Here is a 14,788-nt window from a genome sequence, read left to right as displayed (position 1 = left end):
CTAGTTTTTGTCACTGGGCAGTGGAGCTTGCACCCATAAGTGAGAGATTTCTGTTGTGAACGAATTGGTAGACGTTAGTACAAGGGCTGGGATTTTTGTGTTCATATAAGTACCAAAAATACATGTGCCTCATCCTCTGTGTTTATTTTTCTGTTCTTAATGATATTTTTAGAAAGCCAGTTAAAGATAACCACTATCTAGCTATTTCTCCTCTGAGATTGTACAGAGTATCGTGTTCCTTTGATAAATACGTCTTACAGAAAGCTGCTTGTGAAAATGGAACTGGGTCTGCTCTTTTTTTATCTATAATGCTGTGCTAGTGTTTTGTTTATGTAACTCTCAAGATTTTGGGTTCTCTGCAAACGTTTTTTAAAAGAAATTGTCATACTTTCAGGAAAAAATACGTCACTAAGTGAAACAAATACACCAAGCACCACAACAAGCACAGTGGTGAGCAAACCTGATCCTTCTGAAGATCTGAACATCATTGAAGTAACTATCTCAGGTGTGTATGCTGCTTGGTTTTACATCTTACTTGTGCTTCATCTTACTTGTGCTTATATTCCTCATGACATAATGTTCAGTCTGATGAAGTTTGTTCCTATAGTCAGACTGCTTCACTGAAATACAAGTACAGGCAACAAAGAGCATAATTCCACATTCTAGTTTTGCTGAGATGTAAGACTCACTAATTCAGCACCATCTCTACAATATTTTTGGTCCAGCCCCTAGTTAAGAGGTATCCATGTTTTTTTCCCTTTATTCTCATGCAATAAATTAAATATTGGTTTGTGTTTTCCTTGATGTTTCCAAGAGATGAGTACTTGGACTGAACTGAATGACCATGCAGATCCAACTGCCTTGTCTTAACACTGGTGACTGTTTTCTCAGACACGTGTTATAAAATCATAGAATGCTTTAGCTTTCTCTGAGATGATCAAATCTAATCATTAGCTGAACTCTGAGATGATCAAATCTAATCATTAGCACAGCACTGCCAAGTCTCCACTAAACCATGTCCCTCAACACTACATCTCCACAGCTTTAAGCCATGTGCAATCATCTCTTGTCCTGTCCTTTTGCTTTTCCTTTTCCCGGTGTTAAATATACTGGAAGAAAATACAACTTGTGAGTTTAGATTAAGTTGACAAAATCATCTCTGGTCAGGAAACCTACTGTTGGTTATGTAAATACTTGGAAGCTTCTCACAGCTTTCTGTACCAACCTCCTGTTCTGGTGTTACCGCTAAAAGTAGGAGCAAAGGCAGCCCCTGTTTTGAGGCACTCAGGTATTCCTGCTTTGAGTACACATGCAATGATAAACAAGCTTTAGGGGAAAGGGAATCTGTGTCATTCTGATGCTATTCTCACCATTTCTTACAGATGATGAATGTGAACAACAGCAAAAAGCAGATAGAGCCAGACACTTGAGAGAGCAAGTAAATGATCTTTTTAGCCGGAAATTTGGTAATTGCTTTTTGCTCCCCATTTTTCCCTAGGTGTGAGTGCAGTTAATGGTGTTCATCTATCAGTTACTGAATCATCACAGTGAATGATACTTGCAGCCATTAAAATAACACACGTGAGAATGGTGTATGAATGTTGAGCTTTGGCTTGTTTGGGTTTGGGTTGTGTGATGTTTTAAACAAAAAGTCCTCAGGGAGTAGAGATTCAAAGCATTGGCTTGGAAGGGACCATCAGAGGTCAGCAGGGACACCTCCAATTAGATCAGGCTGGCCACATCAAGGCTGATCTTGTATGTCTTCAGGGATGGTGCCTCAACCACATCCCTGGGCAACCTGTTCCAGTACTTCACTCTCATTGTAAAGAGCTTCCTCTTTATGTCTGTGTACGTTGCTTTGAGTTCTCTCTCCAGTTCCCTTTCTTCTCTCTGTAAAAGTGGATGAAATATTTATTTCTGGCAATCCATGATTCTTCTTAGGGTTTCAGAATCCTGACCTTAGGACCAGAGTAAATTTAAATACTTGGGACTAGAGTGATTTTTAAAAGAAATGTCACCTTTTGCTGTATAAACTTCTCTGGTTTGGTTTTGTATTTGCACTGTGCAGAGTTTATCTGAAACTCCTTCTCCAGTGCTATGTGGAATTGCTTCTGGTGGCCTTGCAGGAGACTTTGTTTTGCTTCATGTAGCCATTTTCTTAGATATTCTGTTCTGTATCTCTTTCTTTTTTTTAATTAAAACTAGAACTTGGATTCTTTGTGTTGAGCTGTCAGAGCTGGGCTTTTAGCTACCACTCGTGTAGTGATGCTCATGAGTGTAATCCAAAACGTCTGCCGTGGCAATGGTTTCGTTGTCCAGTGAATTGTCATGGTTTCAGATCTGACAGAAAGATTGGGTTTGCATTTAGTTTCTTAATCATCTGAAGATTTTCAGTACAATCCTAAATGTGTACCCAAATATCTGAAGGAGTGGCAGTCAGGATGATGGAGCCAGTCTCATTTCAGTGATAGGACGAGGGGCAATGGACTTAAACTCAATCACAGGAAATTCCATCTCAACATCAGGAAAAAAATCTGTTTTACCACAAAGGTGACTTGGAGCCCTGGAGCAGGCTGCCCAAAGAAGTTGTGAAGTCTCTATCTCTAGAGATCTTCAGAACCCTTCCTGGATGTGTTCCTCTGTGACCTGTCCTAAGTGGTCCTGTTTTGCAGGGGTGTTAGACTCTGGAGGTCCCTTCCAACTCTTAGCTTTCTGTGATTCTGTGTAGACTTGAAAATAAACTTGCCCTCTGTCCCCTTTAGGTGAAGCTGTCGGTATGAATTCTGTGAAAGTCCCATACAGGAAAATCAATAACAACCCTGGCTGTGTGGTGGTGGAAGGGTTGCCTCCTGGTGTGGAATTTAAACCTCCCAGTTACCTGGAACTGAGCACAATGAGGAAGATTTTGGAATCGCCAGACTCAGTCCGGTTCACTGTCGTTCGGTATGCAGTTGCCATTGTTATAGTTACACAGATGCCATAAAGTGAAGTTTGAAAGAACAGAAGTTGCAGTGCACCTTGAAATAGTGGAAGATGCTGGCTTTTTGGGATGACAATATCACAGGTCAAATGAAAGCCGGATGTTAATGGCAGGAATGAAGGGAAACCCTTTGGAGGGCATGTCCCATTTAGTATGACAAACGGCATGTCACAGCAAGCTGTCTTTAAGATGAGATCTATACATATTATATACCAGAGTCCTAATGTGTTATAGGCATTGCTCACTCGTTTCTGAGATCAAGTTTGGAGACAAGGCCAGAGCTTATTGGCTCTTTACTACTTTTGTAGTAGTATTAACATAGTTGTGTTCAGGTAAGCTCTTTGATCAGTTTTTTTTCCTTTCAAAATGACTTTATCTACAATATTTAAAACTACAACATTGTCCAGTTATAATATGAGTGAAGTTTATTTGTGCACTTCCATACACACAGCTATATACAAAGTCTGTTTGTATGCCTGAAGCAGAGTAGGTAAAAGTGGAATCATGACAAGCAGAAGATCAGAAACTGAAAATAAAAGGTTATCAGTTCATGTAACTTCTCAAATCTTAGTTGGCTTCAGAAGAGTCTAAAGGCTTCAGGTTAGCTTTAGAGAGACAGAAATTTCTTGATTATATTTTACTGAAGAGTCTCAATTGTCAACTTTTATGTTGTGTTCTAACTGAAAGGACTCTTGCTTGATACATTTAACTGAGCTCTGAAGAAGTGACTCCCTTGTCAGTGGTGACCAAGGGAAGGATTTAGATCTTTCTGTGTACGTTACTTTTCAGAATGCTGTCAAATAAACCATAGTGCCCAAGAGTTGCTGTGACAGCTACTTCTGTTTTGTTCAATTTCCTGTTCACATTTTGCATGAATTCTGTTACCAAGGGTTAGGTGAGGTAGCCTTCAGAGGGACATCTCCTGCAGTGCACTTTGGAATCAGTGAACTCTTACTTTATTAAATATATCTGTTTCTCTACAGGCCCATTCCAGGATTTGCGAACAACACTCGTAAGTATTTGGGAGACACTGGTGGCAAATGTACTTTTGTAATGGACCAAGATTCATTATCTGTGTTTTGGCTTAGAGGCAGAGGCTGCACAGTGGTTAAGTTCTTTGTCTGACTCCTATCTGTGTCACTCTCAGTAAGATTTCTCAACTAAATATGCAGGTGCAATTAAGCTGAGGGCAGTGTGATAAATGTAGAGAACAGTATCAGATGAGCATTCACTTTGGAAAGAGAAGAGACTCATTGTGTGGTTTTCAGCTGCAGAGGCCCAAAGAGATTTAGGACCCTGACTGAGTGACAGATTTACATACAGGTTTAGATTCATCCAGTAGCAGTTACTAATTATGAAGATCCCAGTAGCTGCACAACTGTGTTCCAGTGATGATTTCTGCTCTCTGCTAGAGCTGGAACAGTTTAGAGAGGCAGAATATAATTACCTGAAACGGGAATGGTTTTGAGCTGAGGGAGAGTAGGTTTAGACTGGATCTTAGGAAGAAGTTCTTCAGTACAAGAGTGGTCAGACTCTGCAATAGGCTGCCCAGGGAGGTTGTGGATGCCTCATCCCTGGGGGTGTTCCTTGCCAGGTTGGATGAGGCCTTGAGCAGCTGAGTCTAGTTGAGACGCAGCCCTGCCCATGGCATGGGAGGTTGGAGTAGGTGATCTCTAAGGTCCCTTCTAACCTGAGCCATTTTGTGATTCTATGACTGTGTCAGTGAAATTGATTAGGGAGATGATGTTAGTATTTTCAGTTGCTTAAAATACTTGTGACTTGTTATTTTAGGTCCTATTTAAGAGAAAAGGCACACTGCAGGGCACTGTAGTTACAGTGGCCTTTGTGCCACATTATCTCTGAGCTAATGTCAGATTGGAAATTCAAAGGCTGTGTAGCCTGGTGTCTTGATTTGTCCTTACCCAGCCTGACCCTTAGCAACCCAGAGTTGATTCATTTGCATCCAGCCACTAGTATATTCCAGTAACAGGATGAGGTCTATCAACTGCAAGTATGAAGCCTTCTCAGGAGGATACTACAGCTTAGTAACTCACACTGCCCTGCTCACCAATCCTAGGCACACTTTATTAGGTGGGAAAGAAGTCTCACTTCAGGAGGGAACCTTCCAGGCTTATCAGTGTGTAATAACATTTCCAGAGAACTGAATCAGAAGAGAAAGCTTTACTGAAGGATTCTGTCAACATGGGATGGTACTGACAGCTAATACACTGAGTAAGAGCCACACAGGTAGCTGATCTTCCACCACTGGAGGAGCAGGCTGGCTACTGAACCTTAATTCAGTATCCTTGTATTAATTATGATCCAAATAATCTGATACTGACAGCCAGCAAACTGAATGATTGAAAGGCTCTGAGCTTACTGCTCTGCAAGCCTACTGTTTATACATCTGATGCTTTCTTCTGAGGAGGAACAGGTGGGAACTTAAGAGGAAATTTTTGGAGCTTGCAGGCAAGTTAAGGAATGGTTTTTTTTCTGTAATAAAAGTACTGAAGGGCAGCTCAATCACAAATGTTGGTAACCTGTTTGTGCAACAGGTTTCAGGACCTGCACATTCAAGAAGTGAAGTTGCCTTTGTGTTACACATGGATCGTTTTAACTGTGAGATTAAACAGTGATTGTGTCTAATTTTAGAGCCAGTGGAAGAAGTTAAAGATGAAGCAGAAGCACCAGCAGCACCACCAGTAGCACCAGCAGAAGAAGCAGCCCCAGAAGCGGTACCGCCAGCCCCAGAAGCAGTACCACCAGAAGCGGTACCACCAGCACCAGAAGCAGTACCACCAGCACCAGAAGCAGCAGAGCTGATGGAAAAAGTTGAAGCAAAAGCAGAACCACCAGCAGTACCATCAGCACCAGAAGCAGCACCACCAGTACCAGAAGGTGAGGCAGTGTGATGCATGTCCTTGCAGGATCGGGTAGGCTGTGGAGTTCTGGATCTTAGTGGCAGATGATATTAGTAGTCATGTCCTGAGTCTGCACTGCTCATGATGCTCATTTTATTTTTAGAGATGGTGTGTGACAATGACTTTTATAGCTATTAAATATTAATGAATTAATAGAAAGAGCCATTGCTTCCTTCAGGCTGTGTCATTGGCATATTCCATGATTTGATTTTCACAGATGATGGGCGAGCTGAAAAGAAGAATTAGAAGGGGCAATATATAAAGCCAATTCAGTGTCCAGTTATTAATAATCCCTACTCAAAAGTACATGTGTGTCTGCACCAGATAGATGTTCAGCCAAGGAAAGCTTGCCTGTGTTAACATTTAAGAACATACAGTGGCACCTTGATGGAATCTCTGCCCAGCTCTTTAACCCCTGCTAGACTGTCTAGACTGCACACACCTACATTAGTCTGAATGGAGAATTTAGCTTTGTGCTATGGATAGCTCAAGTAAACGTAGTTGAGCAACTTCCTTTTGACCCAGTATAGTTTCTGAATGCTCACAGACCTTTTAAAATGTCTGTCCCAAGTTGGTGCAATGTGGGAAAGACTTTTGCAATTGCCTGTTAGTCAGAGAAGGTGGGAAAGAAAGAGGGAACACTCAGTGAACATTTTAAGAGTAAGGGACAGCTTACGGTGGAAATAATTACAAAGGAAACTACTGGCTCCTCTGTTTGCATTTGGAGATGGTGGAAGGGGGAGAAACAGCTGCTGATGGTCACTGGATTGCTGTAGTCCATCTGTCCTTAACTCACCCCTACAGTGTCTGCAGTTCAATGGCTTTCCCATCACCTGCCCATCCACAATCCATCGACACAGATAATGGAAAATCATAATGGAGTTAAAACATACTTTTGCCCTCTCTTCTGCACTCTTCCCCAAGGCACACCACTGAAGACAATGCTAACCAAAAGTATTTTCTTTCTTTAAAAATACAGTCTTGTGTGTGAGCAGCTTGAGTAAAGCTGTTTCACACTGTTCTGCGCAAAAGCACGTTGTGTTCTGCTGGGTCTCAGTGATATGTGTGCTGCATTGAACCGTGCTTGGAAGAGAACAGCTTAGGTAGTGCAATGTAGTAAATGTTTGAGTATTTTTATGTTTTGCTGCAGACTCTATAGAAAGTTGCACAGATTTATCTCAGGCAATGATAATTGTGTGTTACTAGAAAAAAATAGATGCTGTCTCAGAGAAAACTTCATTTCCCTCATTTTTCTAAGAAGCTTATCAGATTCATAGAATGGTTTAGGCTGAAAGGGACCTTAAAGATCCAATTCCAACCCTCCTGCCATAGACAGAGAGGCACTTTCCACTAGACCAGGTTGCTTAAGGCCTCATCTAGTCTGGCCTTGAACACCTCCATGACCAACTTGTTCCAGGGTCCCACCACCTTCCCTGTAAAGAATTTCTTCTGAATCTCCAGTCTCAATCTGCCCTCCTCAAGCTTCAATCCATTCCCTCTTATCCTATCACTACAAGCCCTTGTAAAAATCCCTTTCCTGGCTTTCTTGTAGGCCCCTATCAAGGGGGAACCTTCAGGTACTGGAAAGCTGCTCTAAAGTCTCCTTATATTTATATTCATTTAACTTTTTTTTTCTTCTCAGAGCAAGCTGAACCAAGCCAAACAGAAGCATCTGTAGAAGGTGTTTGTCTTCAGTTACAGCCAACAAATACCTGTAAGTAACTTTGAACAAAGTTTTATCTGTTTTGGTTTTTTTGTATACACCAGACAGTCAATCAAAACCAAAGAGGCTTTTATTGGTTCCCAGGATATCTTTTCATCTGTGTTAATATCATGCAGCATCATGTGAAAAATACCCTGCAGCTAAAGTTATGATTCAAGTAATTTCACAAAGGAGTTTTCTGAATCGTTGTTGTTGCCTGGTGAGTCATCACTATATATAGGCTTTGAGTGGTGGCTCACATCCTGAGCCATGCAGCAAGTCATTCAGCTATGTAGGTTTCACAATTTATGCAAGTAAGTGGTTGCCATCATCAGGAAATCTGAACACCATGTTGGCCTGAATGTACCATGTTGAGGGAAAGTACTGTTGTCCTTCCAGAACTTGGGCTCTGAAAGAGATCCAGCTTTCCTCTTGTCCCTGAGTTGCATTTTTTTAGGTAGTGACACATGTGAGACCAAGGAGGCTGTAGATCTTCTACCCTTCCTGTGCTTCTGCATATGGTCTTTGAGGCTCAGAAACAATGAATTGACCTGAGAACTGGTATCTGCTGGGTGCTCTGGGCTTGTAAATGCTGCCTCAGCTGAAGTCCCAGCTTGTCACCATGGCCCTGGGTGACAGTGGCTGGCACAGGGGTTCTGAAGTGCTGTGGCATTTTAATGGGGTGCTGCCTTTGTGCCAGGTACTCTGAGAGGGATTCTCTGATGTGTCAGTAGCAGTTTGGCAGCAGTGTAGCAAATGGCACTGGGACACAGGCTGCTGTGCATCAGCACTTGAGATCCGAGAACTCTCAGCTTGAGTTCATTCCCTGCTCAGGTTCCCCCAAAAGAGAAAGCAACAAGTCTCAGCACTCCCATTCTCCTGCATCCTTTTCAGCTGAAGTGCCCTTTCCAGTCTCTGGTGCTTCAGTTGCCCTGCCATGAGACTGAACTCTTCAGACAAGCCAAGATGCTCAACCAGAACTACTGTTAGAAGCTCAGTGACAGGTTCACTCCAAGAGTTATGCATAGGTCTTACTCCAAGTGTGGATCAGTCTGGCTGCAGCAGCCAAGACAAAAAAAAAGACAAGCCTTAGAATCACAGAAGAGCTGAGCTGCAGATTTCAGGCTCACACTTAATGCAAAGCTGGAGCTTCAGATTTTTTTATAACACTAAAAATAAGTGGGATCATGGAAATGATTGGACGGTGGAGCGAAACCATTCCTGAACACCTTCATGTGGAAGAATTGTAGCTGTGGGCCTTCAGAGTGATGGTTTTGAAGAAACAGACAAGCATGGTTTTGAGTTTGTCATCCAAACCTGGATTTGGACCCTGCAACCAGAGAAGTGATCTTGAGAAAAGGCATGCAATTGCTAAAAGAACTCAAAATCACGTCAGTGCTAGGCTGGAAGGTATAAAATGATGTAGTGATGTATTACCCCAGTCCCAAACAACTTCAGTGGAAAACCAATTTCTTTCCAACATCTTCTTGTCTATTTATAAAAAGAACAAATTCAGGCTTGGGGTCATACAGGCTGTGCTGCACAGGCAGGAGATTTCTTTGATTTACCTCTGAGTGCCCCTGTTGAAAAAAAAAAGAAAAAGCAAAGATTTTTGTGATGAAGTCTGGAAATGAAAAGAATTCTAGGAAAAGATGATGAATGCTTCAGCCAACAAGATAACATTTCCCTCCCTCTTTTTTTTTTCCTTTATGATTTTATGGTGTCTTCCTATGAGATGTTGTGCATTGAAGAAGAAAAATTAGCTAGGGTCAAAATTTCCTTTGGATGGAGTGGAATATAATAAGGCAGAAGTCTGTCTTGAGAAGAGATGGACAAAAATGTGAGGAATAGTGCAGTGAAGAGTTTGTGCAGTGAATGCTGATCCAGTCACTAACCCAGAAGGCTTGGCTTTAGCACGAGTAGGTTCCCAAGTTGTTAACTGGCTTTGGAAGACAGCAGCTTAAAGGTGAAGCAGCATTCATGCCTGAGATCTCTGAAGTTGTGAGCTTACCTGTGAGTGCTGGAAAAGCTTCACCCAATGTGATATACCTGATGAGGTGTTGGAGGAGGGAATCATAGACTCCACCAGATTGGAAGAGACCTCCAACATCAGCCAGTCCAATCTAGCACCCAGCCCTCTCCAGTCAACCAGACCATGGCACTAAGTGCCTCAGCCAGGCTTTTATTGAACACCTCCAGGGACGGTGACTCCACCACCTCCCTGAGCAGCCCATTCCAATGCCAATCACTCTCTCTGTAAAGAACTTCCTCCTAACATCCAGCCTAGACCTGCCCTGGCACAACTTGAGACTGCATCTGTTGGAGAAATTCTTGTTAGCACAGCACACAAGTATTGATAAACATGAGCAACCCGTGCTGGGAATGTCCTTGGAGCCCTGGTAGCCCAGGAAATCGAGCTGTAAACAGCTGAGCACCCCACACACAGCTGCAGTGGGCAGAGACTAGATAACCAAAGGGGCTGGAGTGGGTGGTGATGGAGGCTGACCCTTAGAATGTTGTGATAAGTTAACCTATGCACACCTTACATGTAACTCTGGACCCTCTGACTGTAACCAATCTTGGTGGAGCACGCCTTTTGCTAGAAGTGCATATAAGTCACTGCATCATGGAAATAAAGTGGATTTGACCATCTAACCATATTGGTGAACAAAGAGTCATCTTCCCATAGCGCTCCACCAAACGGTTTCCAACATGCATCCCCTTGTTCTGTTGCTGTTTGCCTGGCAGAAGAGACCAAGACCACCTGGCTACAGCCTCCTTTCAGGTAGTTGCAGGCAGCAGTGAGGTCTGCCCTGAGCCTCCTCTTCTGCAGGCTGCACACCCCCAGCTTCCTCAGCCTCTCCTCACAGGGCTGTGCTCCAGGCCCCTCACCAGCTTCGTTGCCCTTCTCTGGATGCTTTCCAGTATCTCTTGATGAAAAAGAGGGAGAAGGACTGAAGAGCAGGATGCAGACCAAAACAGTGATTTACCTGACATGTTCACACTCATTATGTGGTGTTTCCCTTTGGATTAAGTACCTGTCCAGCCTAGGGAGTACTTCAGCTACATAAGAAGGATTTTGAAGTTTCATACACATCCAACACCAACATTTATTTCTGCTCTTTACAAACCAGAGTTCTCTGAGATCCCAGGTTGCTCTTGAAGTGAACCTGGCAGTTTCCTAAGAGTCAGATTGTTGTGAATATGTTATTATCTGTCATTAATAGCTTCAAAGGATAAGTTAATGCTTTCCACATTTCAGAATCATAGATTTAAGCACAGCAGTGACAACATTGGTATGCTTTTTCAACAGATGATACAGAAACAAAAGAGAGTTTTCAAGCAAAGAAAGAGCCAGACCCAACGTGGTAGACCTCATCAATACTAGGTAAAAGAATTTAGTGTTTCTTGAAGTCAGCACCTTTCAAGGGATAACATTTTTATCTTTTTGGGTGGGGAGAAGAGAGTTGAGCTACAAGACAGGATGCCAGAAGGTGCCAGTCCTTTACTTGTGAATTGTTTTCTTAGTCTCAGTGCTCACCATTAACATGGAGGCTGTTTTCAATGCCTTACCCAAGTGCCCCACAAAGCACAGTTTAGTTTGGAGAGGCAGGCAATCTGGGGAAAGTGTGGCCTGTAAATACAAATGGGTGATGGCCATCACACACCTGAGAAGCACAGTAAGTGAAAGCTCAGGGAATTAAGTGTTTGCCAAGAGCTGGCTGTGTGAAGGAATGTTATTCTTGGTAAAACCTGTGTATTTCCTGATGGTAATCGAGCAGTACTGCAGTGTTGCCTGAGCTTGGGACACTTGATAAAACTGTGAGCTGTGATGACAAACCAAATTCCTTTCCATGAGCTTGCATGAAGAGCTTAGTTCAGTTTACAATGCAAAATGTCCAGAACTTTCTCTTAAGCTGTTTTTTAACTTCACTCATTCCCAAAAATGATATTTTGATGGAGGTGGAGGACAGTGCTAGTGCTGCTATCACATCACCACAGGTAAAAAGCTGACTTGCATGGTTGTGAGTCTCTGTGCTTCAAAACTGAGAGAAAATGGCAATCTGAAGCTGTCACAGCTCTGAAGTATTTGTTTCTTGTTTCAGTTTTTTGACAACACTCCAAATATTTTCCTCATTTTGTAGCATTCAGTACTTCAGCAGTTTGACTTTGCAGTACTTCAGCAGTTAGATTTGGTTGATGCAAAGCTGGATGCAAGTGTTTAATGTACTTGAGCTTTAACCTGTTTAGCTTTAGTAAGAAAAAGACATGGTATTCACCCCAGAGAAGAACATACCTGTGTGCTCTGCCAGTTCTGAGGGCATGGACAGCAGCCAGTGAAAGTCAGCTCTGGTTCTTTCATTCTGCTGGCCAGAGCAGCTGAGAGATAATTTGGTTTGCCCCTCACCTGAAGCAGTGGCCGGAGAAGCCTGGAGCCTGTGGAGCACTTCTAGCCCCATCCAGCTTTTTGGAAACTAAGAAAGCCTTGGTCATGGCTCTCATTTGTGCAGTATAAACAGCCTTGTACACAGAAGGCTGCTGCTGGCATCAGGTTGAGGGACTGAAGGGACAAATCCAGCACTGATTTGGCATACCAACTGTCTGTGCCTTGAGAACTGGGAGTGCAGCAGCAGTCTTCCTAATAAACTGGTTTGCTACGGAAATAGTTGTAATTAAACTGAATGTGGCAGGAGAAAATATGCTAAAACACCCTTTTAATTTGTTCTGGGAAGCACTTGACCCAGGGGAGGTATAAGAATCCCTCTCACTTGTCCATTAAAGTCATACAAGTTTTGTCTGAGCAGTGGCTGCACAATGTGGTGCTGCAGTGCTTCAGGCTCTTGGGTGCTTTAAGCCACCCACTGAATTTGTACTAAAGCAAATACTTGATCTAGCTGCTTTCCAGTACCTGAAGGGATGCTACAGGGAGGCAGGAGAGGATGTTTCAGTTAGGGTGTTTAGCAATGGGACAAGGGGGAATGGCATTAAACTGAGGAAGAATAGCTTTAGACTGGATCTCAGGAAGGAGTTGTTCAGTACAAAGGTGGTGAGACTTTGGAATAGGCTATCCAGGAAGGCTTGTGGATGCCTCCTTAGGGGTGTTCAAGGCCAGCTTGGATGAGGCCTCAAAGAGCAGCTGAGTCCAGTTGAGAGGAGTCCTTTGAGCAGCTGTGTCCAATTGAGAGGAGTCCTTGCCTGTGGTGGAGAAATTTGAGTGGGTGATCTCTGAGGTCACTTTCAACCTAAGCCATTCTATGGTAAAATTCTTAGGCAGACTACTGAAGCACACATTTAATCTCATCATTCCTCAGAGCAGTATTCAGCTTCTGCATGCTGTATGCATCTGGGCCTGAAGAACTCATAAAGGCAACACAAACTGCTTGTATTTCTAATAAGATCCAGAGCTGCAGTGAAACTAAATTGCCTTTTGTCTTGTTTCTTGTCTAGGCAGAAGCTTTCAGTCCTGAGAAGAGCCTGCCAGGACCCTCCTGAGCTGTGTAATATAACTGTATAAGAGAAATACCTTCTATACAAATTGGTTTTGTACTTTTAGATAGAAATATCTACTTTTTCAGCAGTTCTGTGAATTGACTTAAAGCAGAGAATGTGGATTTGAACTGGCTGGGGTTTACCTCAGAATACCTTAGAAACTCTAAATGTGAGGCAGCGATGCTGGATTAAAATCAACATGGACTTAACCAGAGCTTGTCTGCTTTTCCCCTCTCCCCCTCACACCTTCCCCCCCCAAAAAATGCTGGATTTCACTACACCTGGATGCACCTCAACTTTCATACTGAAAACAAAATTCCTGCTAGAAGTTGAGTTTAAACAAACAAACAAATAACCCAAACAGTGGAGTTGTTGATTTTTTGCTTTTAACTCTTTTTAACGATTGGTTGGGCAGTACTGTCTGTATATTTGAACTCAGTTTTTGTTTTCCTATGACACCTATCACAGGGGTTTTTTTCCATAAATAAAAGATAAACTGCTTCACTTGACCATTAGTATGCATTAATGAGATGGTCTGGGAGTGGTTTCAGAGTGTGGCTCAGGAAGCTGTTTAAATAAAGCCCTTTTAACACTTGGTTCCAACTAGTAAGTGTCCTGTCAGCTTATCACATGGTTTACATAGCACTGCAAGACCAGACCCATCCTAACATAGGCAAAATTTGCATGGACCTGAGTGAGAGCTTTTGTCCTGAAGGCTGTGGGGGATTCCCTGCTGTTCATCTGGTAAGAGCATATTGCTGGTAAGTCCTATCAGGTCCAAAGTCAAGCCTCTCATAGTCCTGGTTAAGCCCCATATAATTTCAGAGACTCCTGTATGCATTTGTTTGTTGTTTCACAAACCATAAGAGATGCAGAGGTCTGGGTGTGATAATCTCTATAGAAAAGCTGCAGGTGGTTGGGAAGGTTTCTCTTTTATTGGCATGGCTGCGTTATGCAGAGTGCTAAACCTTATTCCCTGTTAAGAAATGAAGACCTTTCTGGTGGTTTCTGTCTTTTACCCCAAACCAAGTGCTAGCAGTCATTCCCTAGGCAGGTAGAACAAGCCACTGAAGGAAGCAATTTCCAGTTGTGGCTTTTGGACAGAAATCCAGCTCTGGGTGACTGAGGTGGTTGTAATTCAAGGAAAAGCCTTAAATTCAGTTGGTTGCAGTGTCTGTTCCTTAGGAGCAGCCTGAAGTTCAGCAGATGAGTTCAGAGCAGCACACGCTCCATCAGCTGGAGGCAGGGGGGAGCTATAGGACGTGGGCTTGTGTTTTCACAATTGTTCCTTGCAGGTCTAGGTGTTCCCACTTAAATATTGGCACCTCGTGCTGCCAGTGTCAGTAGGAGCAGGGATAGCTCCACCCTGAGTCATTTTGGGAATGCTCATCCCAGTCGTCCAGTTCTCCAGCTGGGAGCTGCCAGAGGGGGCTGATGCAGCGCTACCATCGCTCCTCGGCAAGCAGCCCCTGTCCCAGTCCCCTGGGGAGCAGCCTGGTGGCCAAGCTCTTGGTGCTCAGCGGTATGGGTGCTGTGCCATATTGTAACCATTGAGGCATTTCTCTGCTGAGACAGGCTCAGTTAAGGCTGTCAGTGAAGAGGTTGCTGTCAAGGCAGCGGCAGTGCTAGAAATGTTTAGAATGGGGAAATGAGCTCATGCGACTTTCCCTGGGGGTTTCTGCTGGGCTCTCAGCT

General features: G+C 43.2%; 1 protein-coding gene across 16 annotated transcripts in view; it reads left to right on the top strand.

The window, feature by feature from the left end:
• GTF2I (general transcription factor IIi) overlaps positions 1–13,699 on the top strand; it is an 87,898-nt gene extending 74,199 nt beyond the window's left edge. For all 16 annotated transcript variants that reach the window (XM_064166220.1, XM_064166222.1, XM_064166221.1 and 13 more), the window contains 8 exons: positions 395–505; positions 1,383–1,466; positions 2,763–2,943; positions 3,964–3,992; positions 5,633–5,878; positions 7,544–7,615; positions 10,917–10,991; positions 13,052–13,699. In XM_064166220.1, coding sequence (XP_064022290.1) covers positions 395–505; positions 1,383–1,466; positions 2,763–2,943; positions 3,964–3,992; positions 5,633–5,878; positions 7,544–7,615; positions 10,917–10,975 — 782 coding nt within the window. In that variant the 3' untranslated portion in view covers positions 10,976–10,991; positions 13,052–13,699. The remainder of the gene's footprint in view (positions 1–394; positions 506–1,382; positions 1,467–2,762; positions 2,944–3,963; positions 3,993–5,632; positions 5,879–7,543; positions 7,616–10,916; positions 10,992–13,051) is intronic.
• Positions 13,700–14,788: the final 1,089 nt, after the last annotated feature.

This window comes from Pogoniulus pusillus, chromosome 27 (assembly GCF_015220805.1).
Source record: "Pogoniulus pusillus isolate bPogPus1 chromosome 27, bPogPus1.pri, whole genome shotgun sequence".
In the NCBI taxonomy this organism is placed as follows: domain Eukaryota; kingdom Metazoa; phylum Chordata; class Aves; order Piciformes; family Lybiidae; genus Pogoniulus; species Pogoniulus pusillus.
The sequence above is the reverse complement of the archived record's forward strand: the minus strand, read 5'-3'. Positions and strand labels throughout refer to the sequence as shown.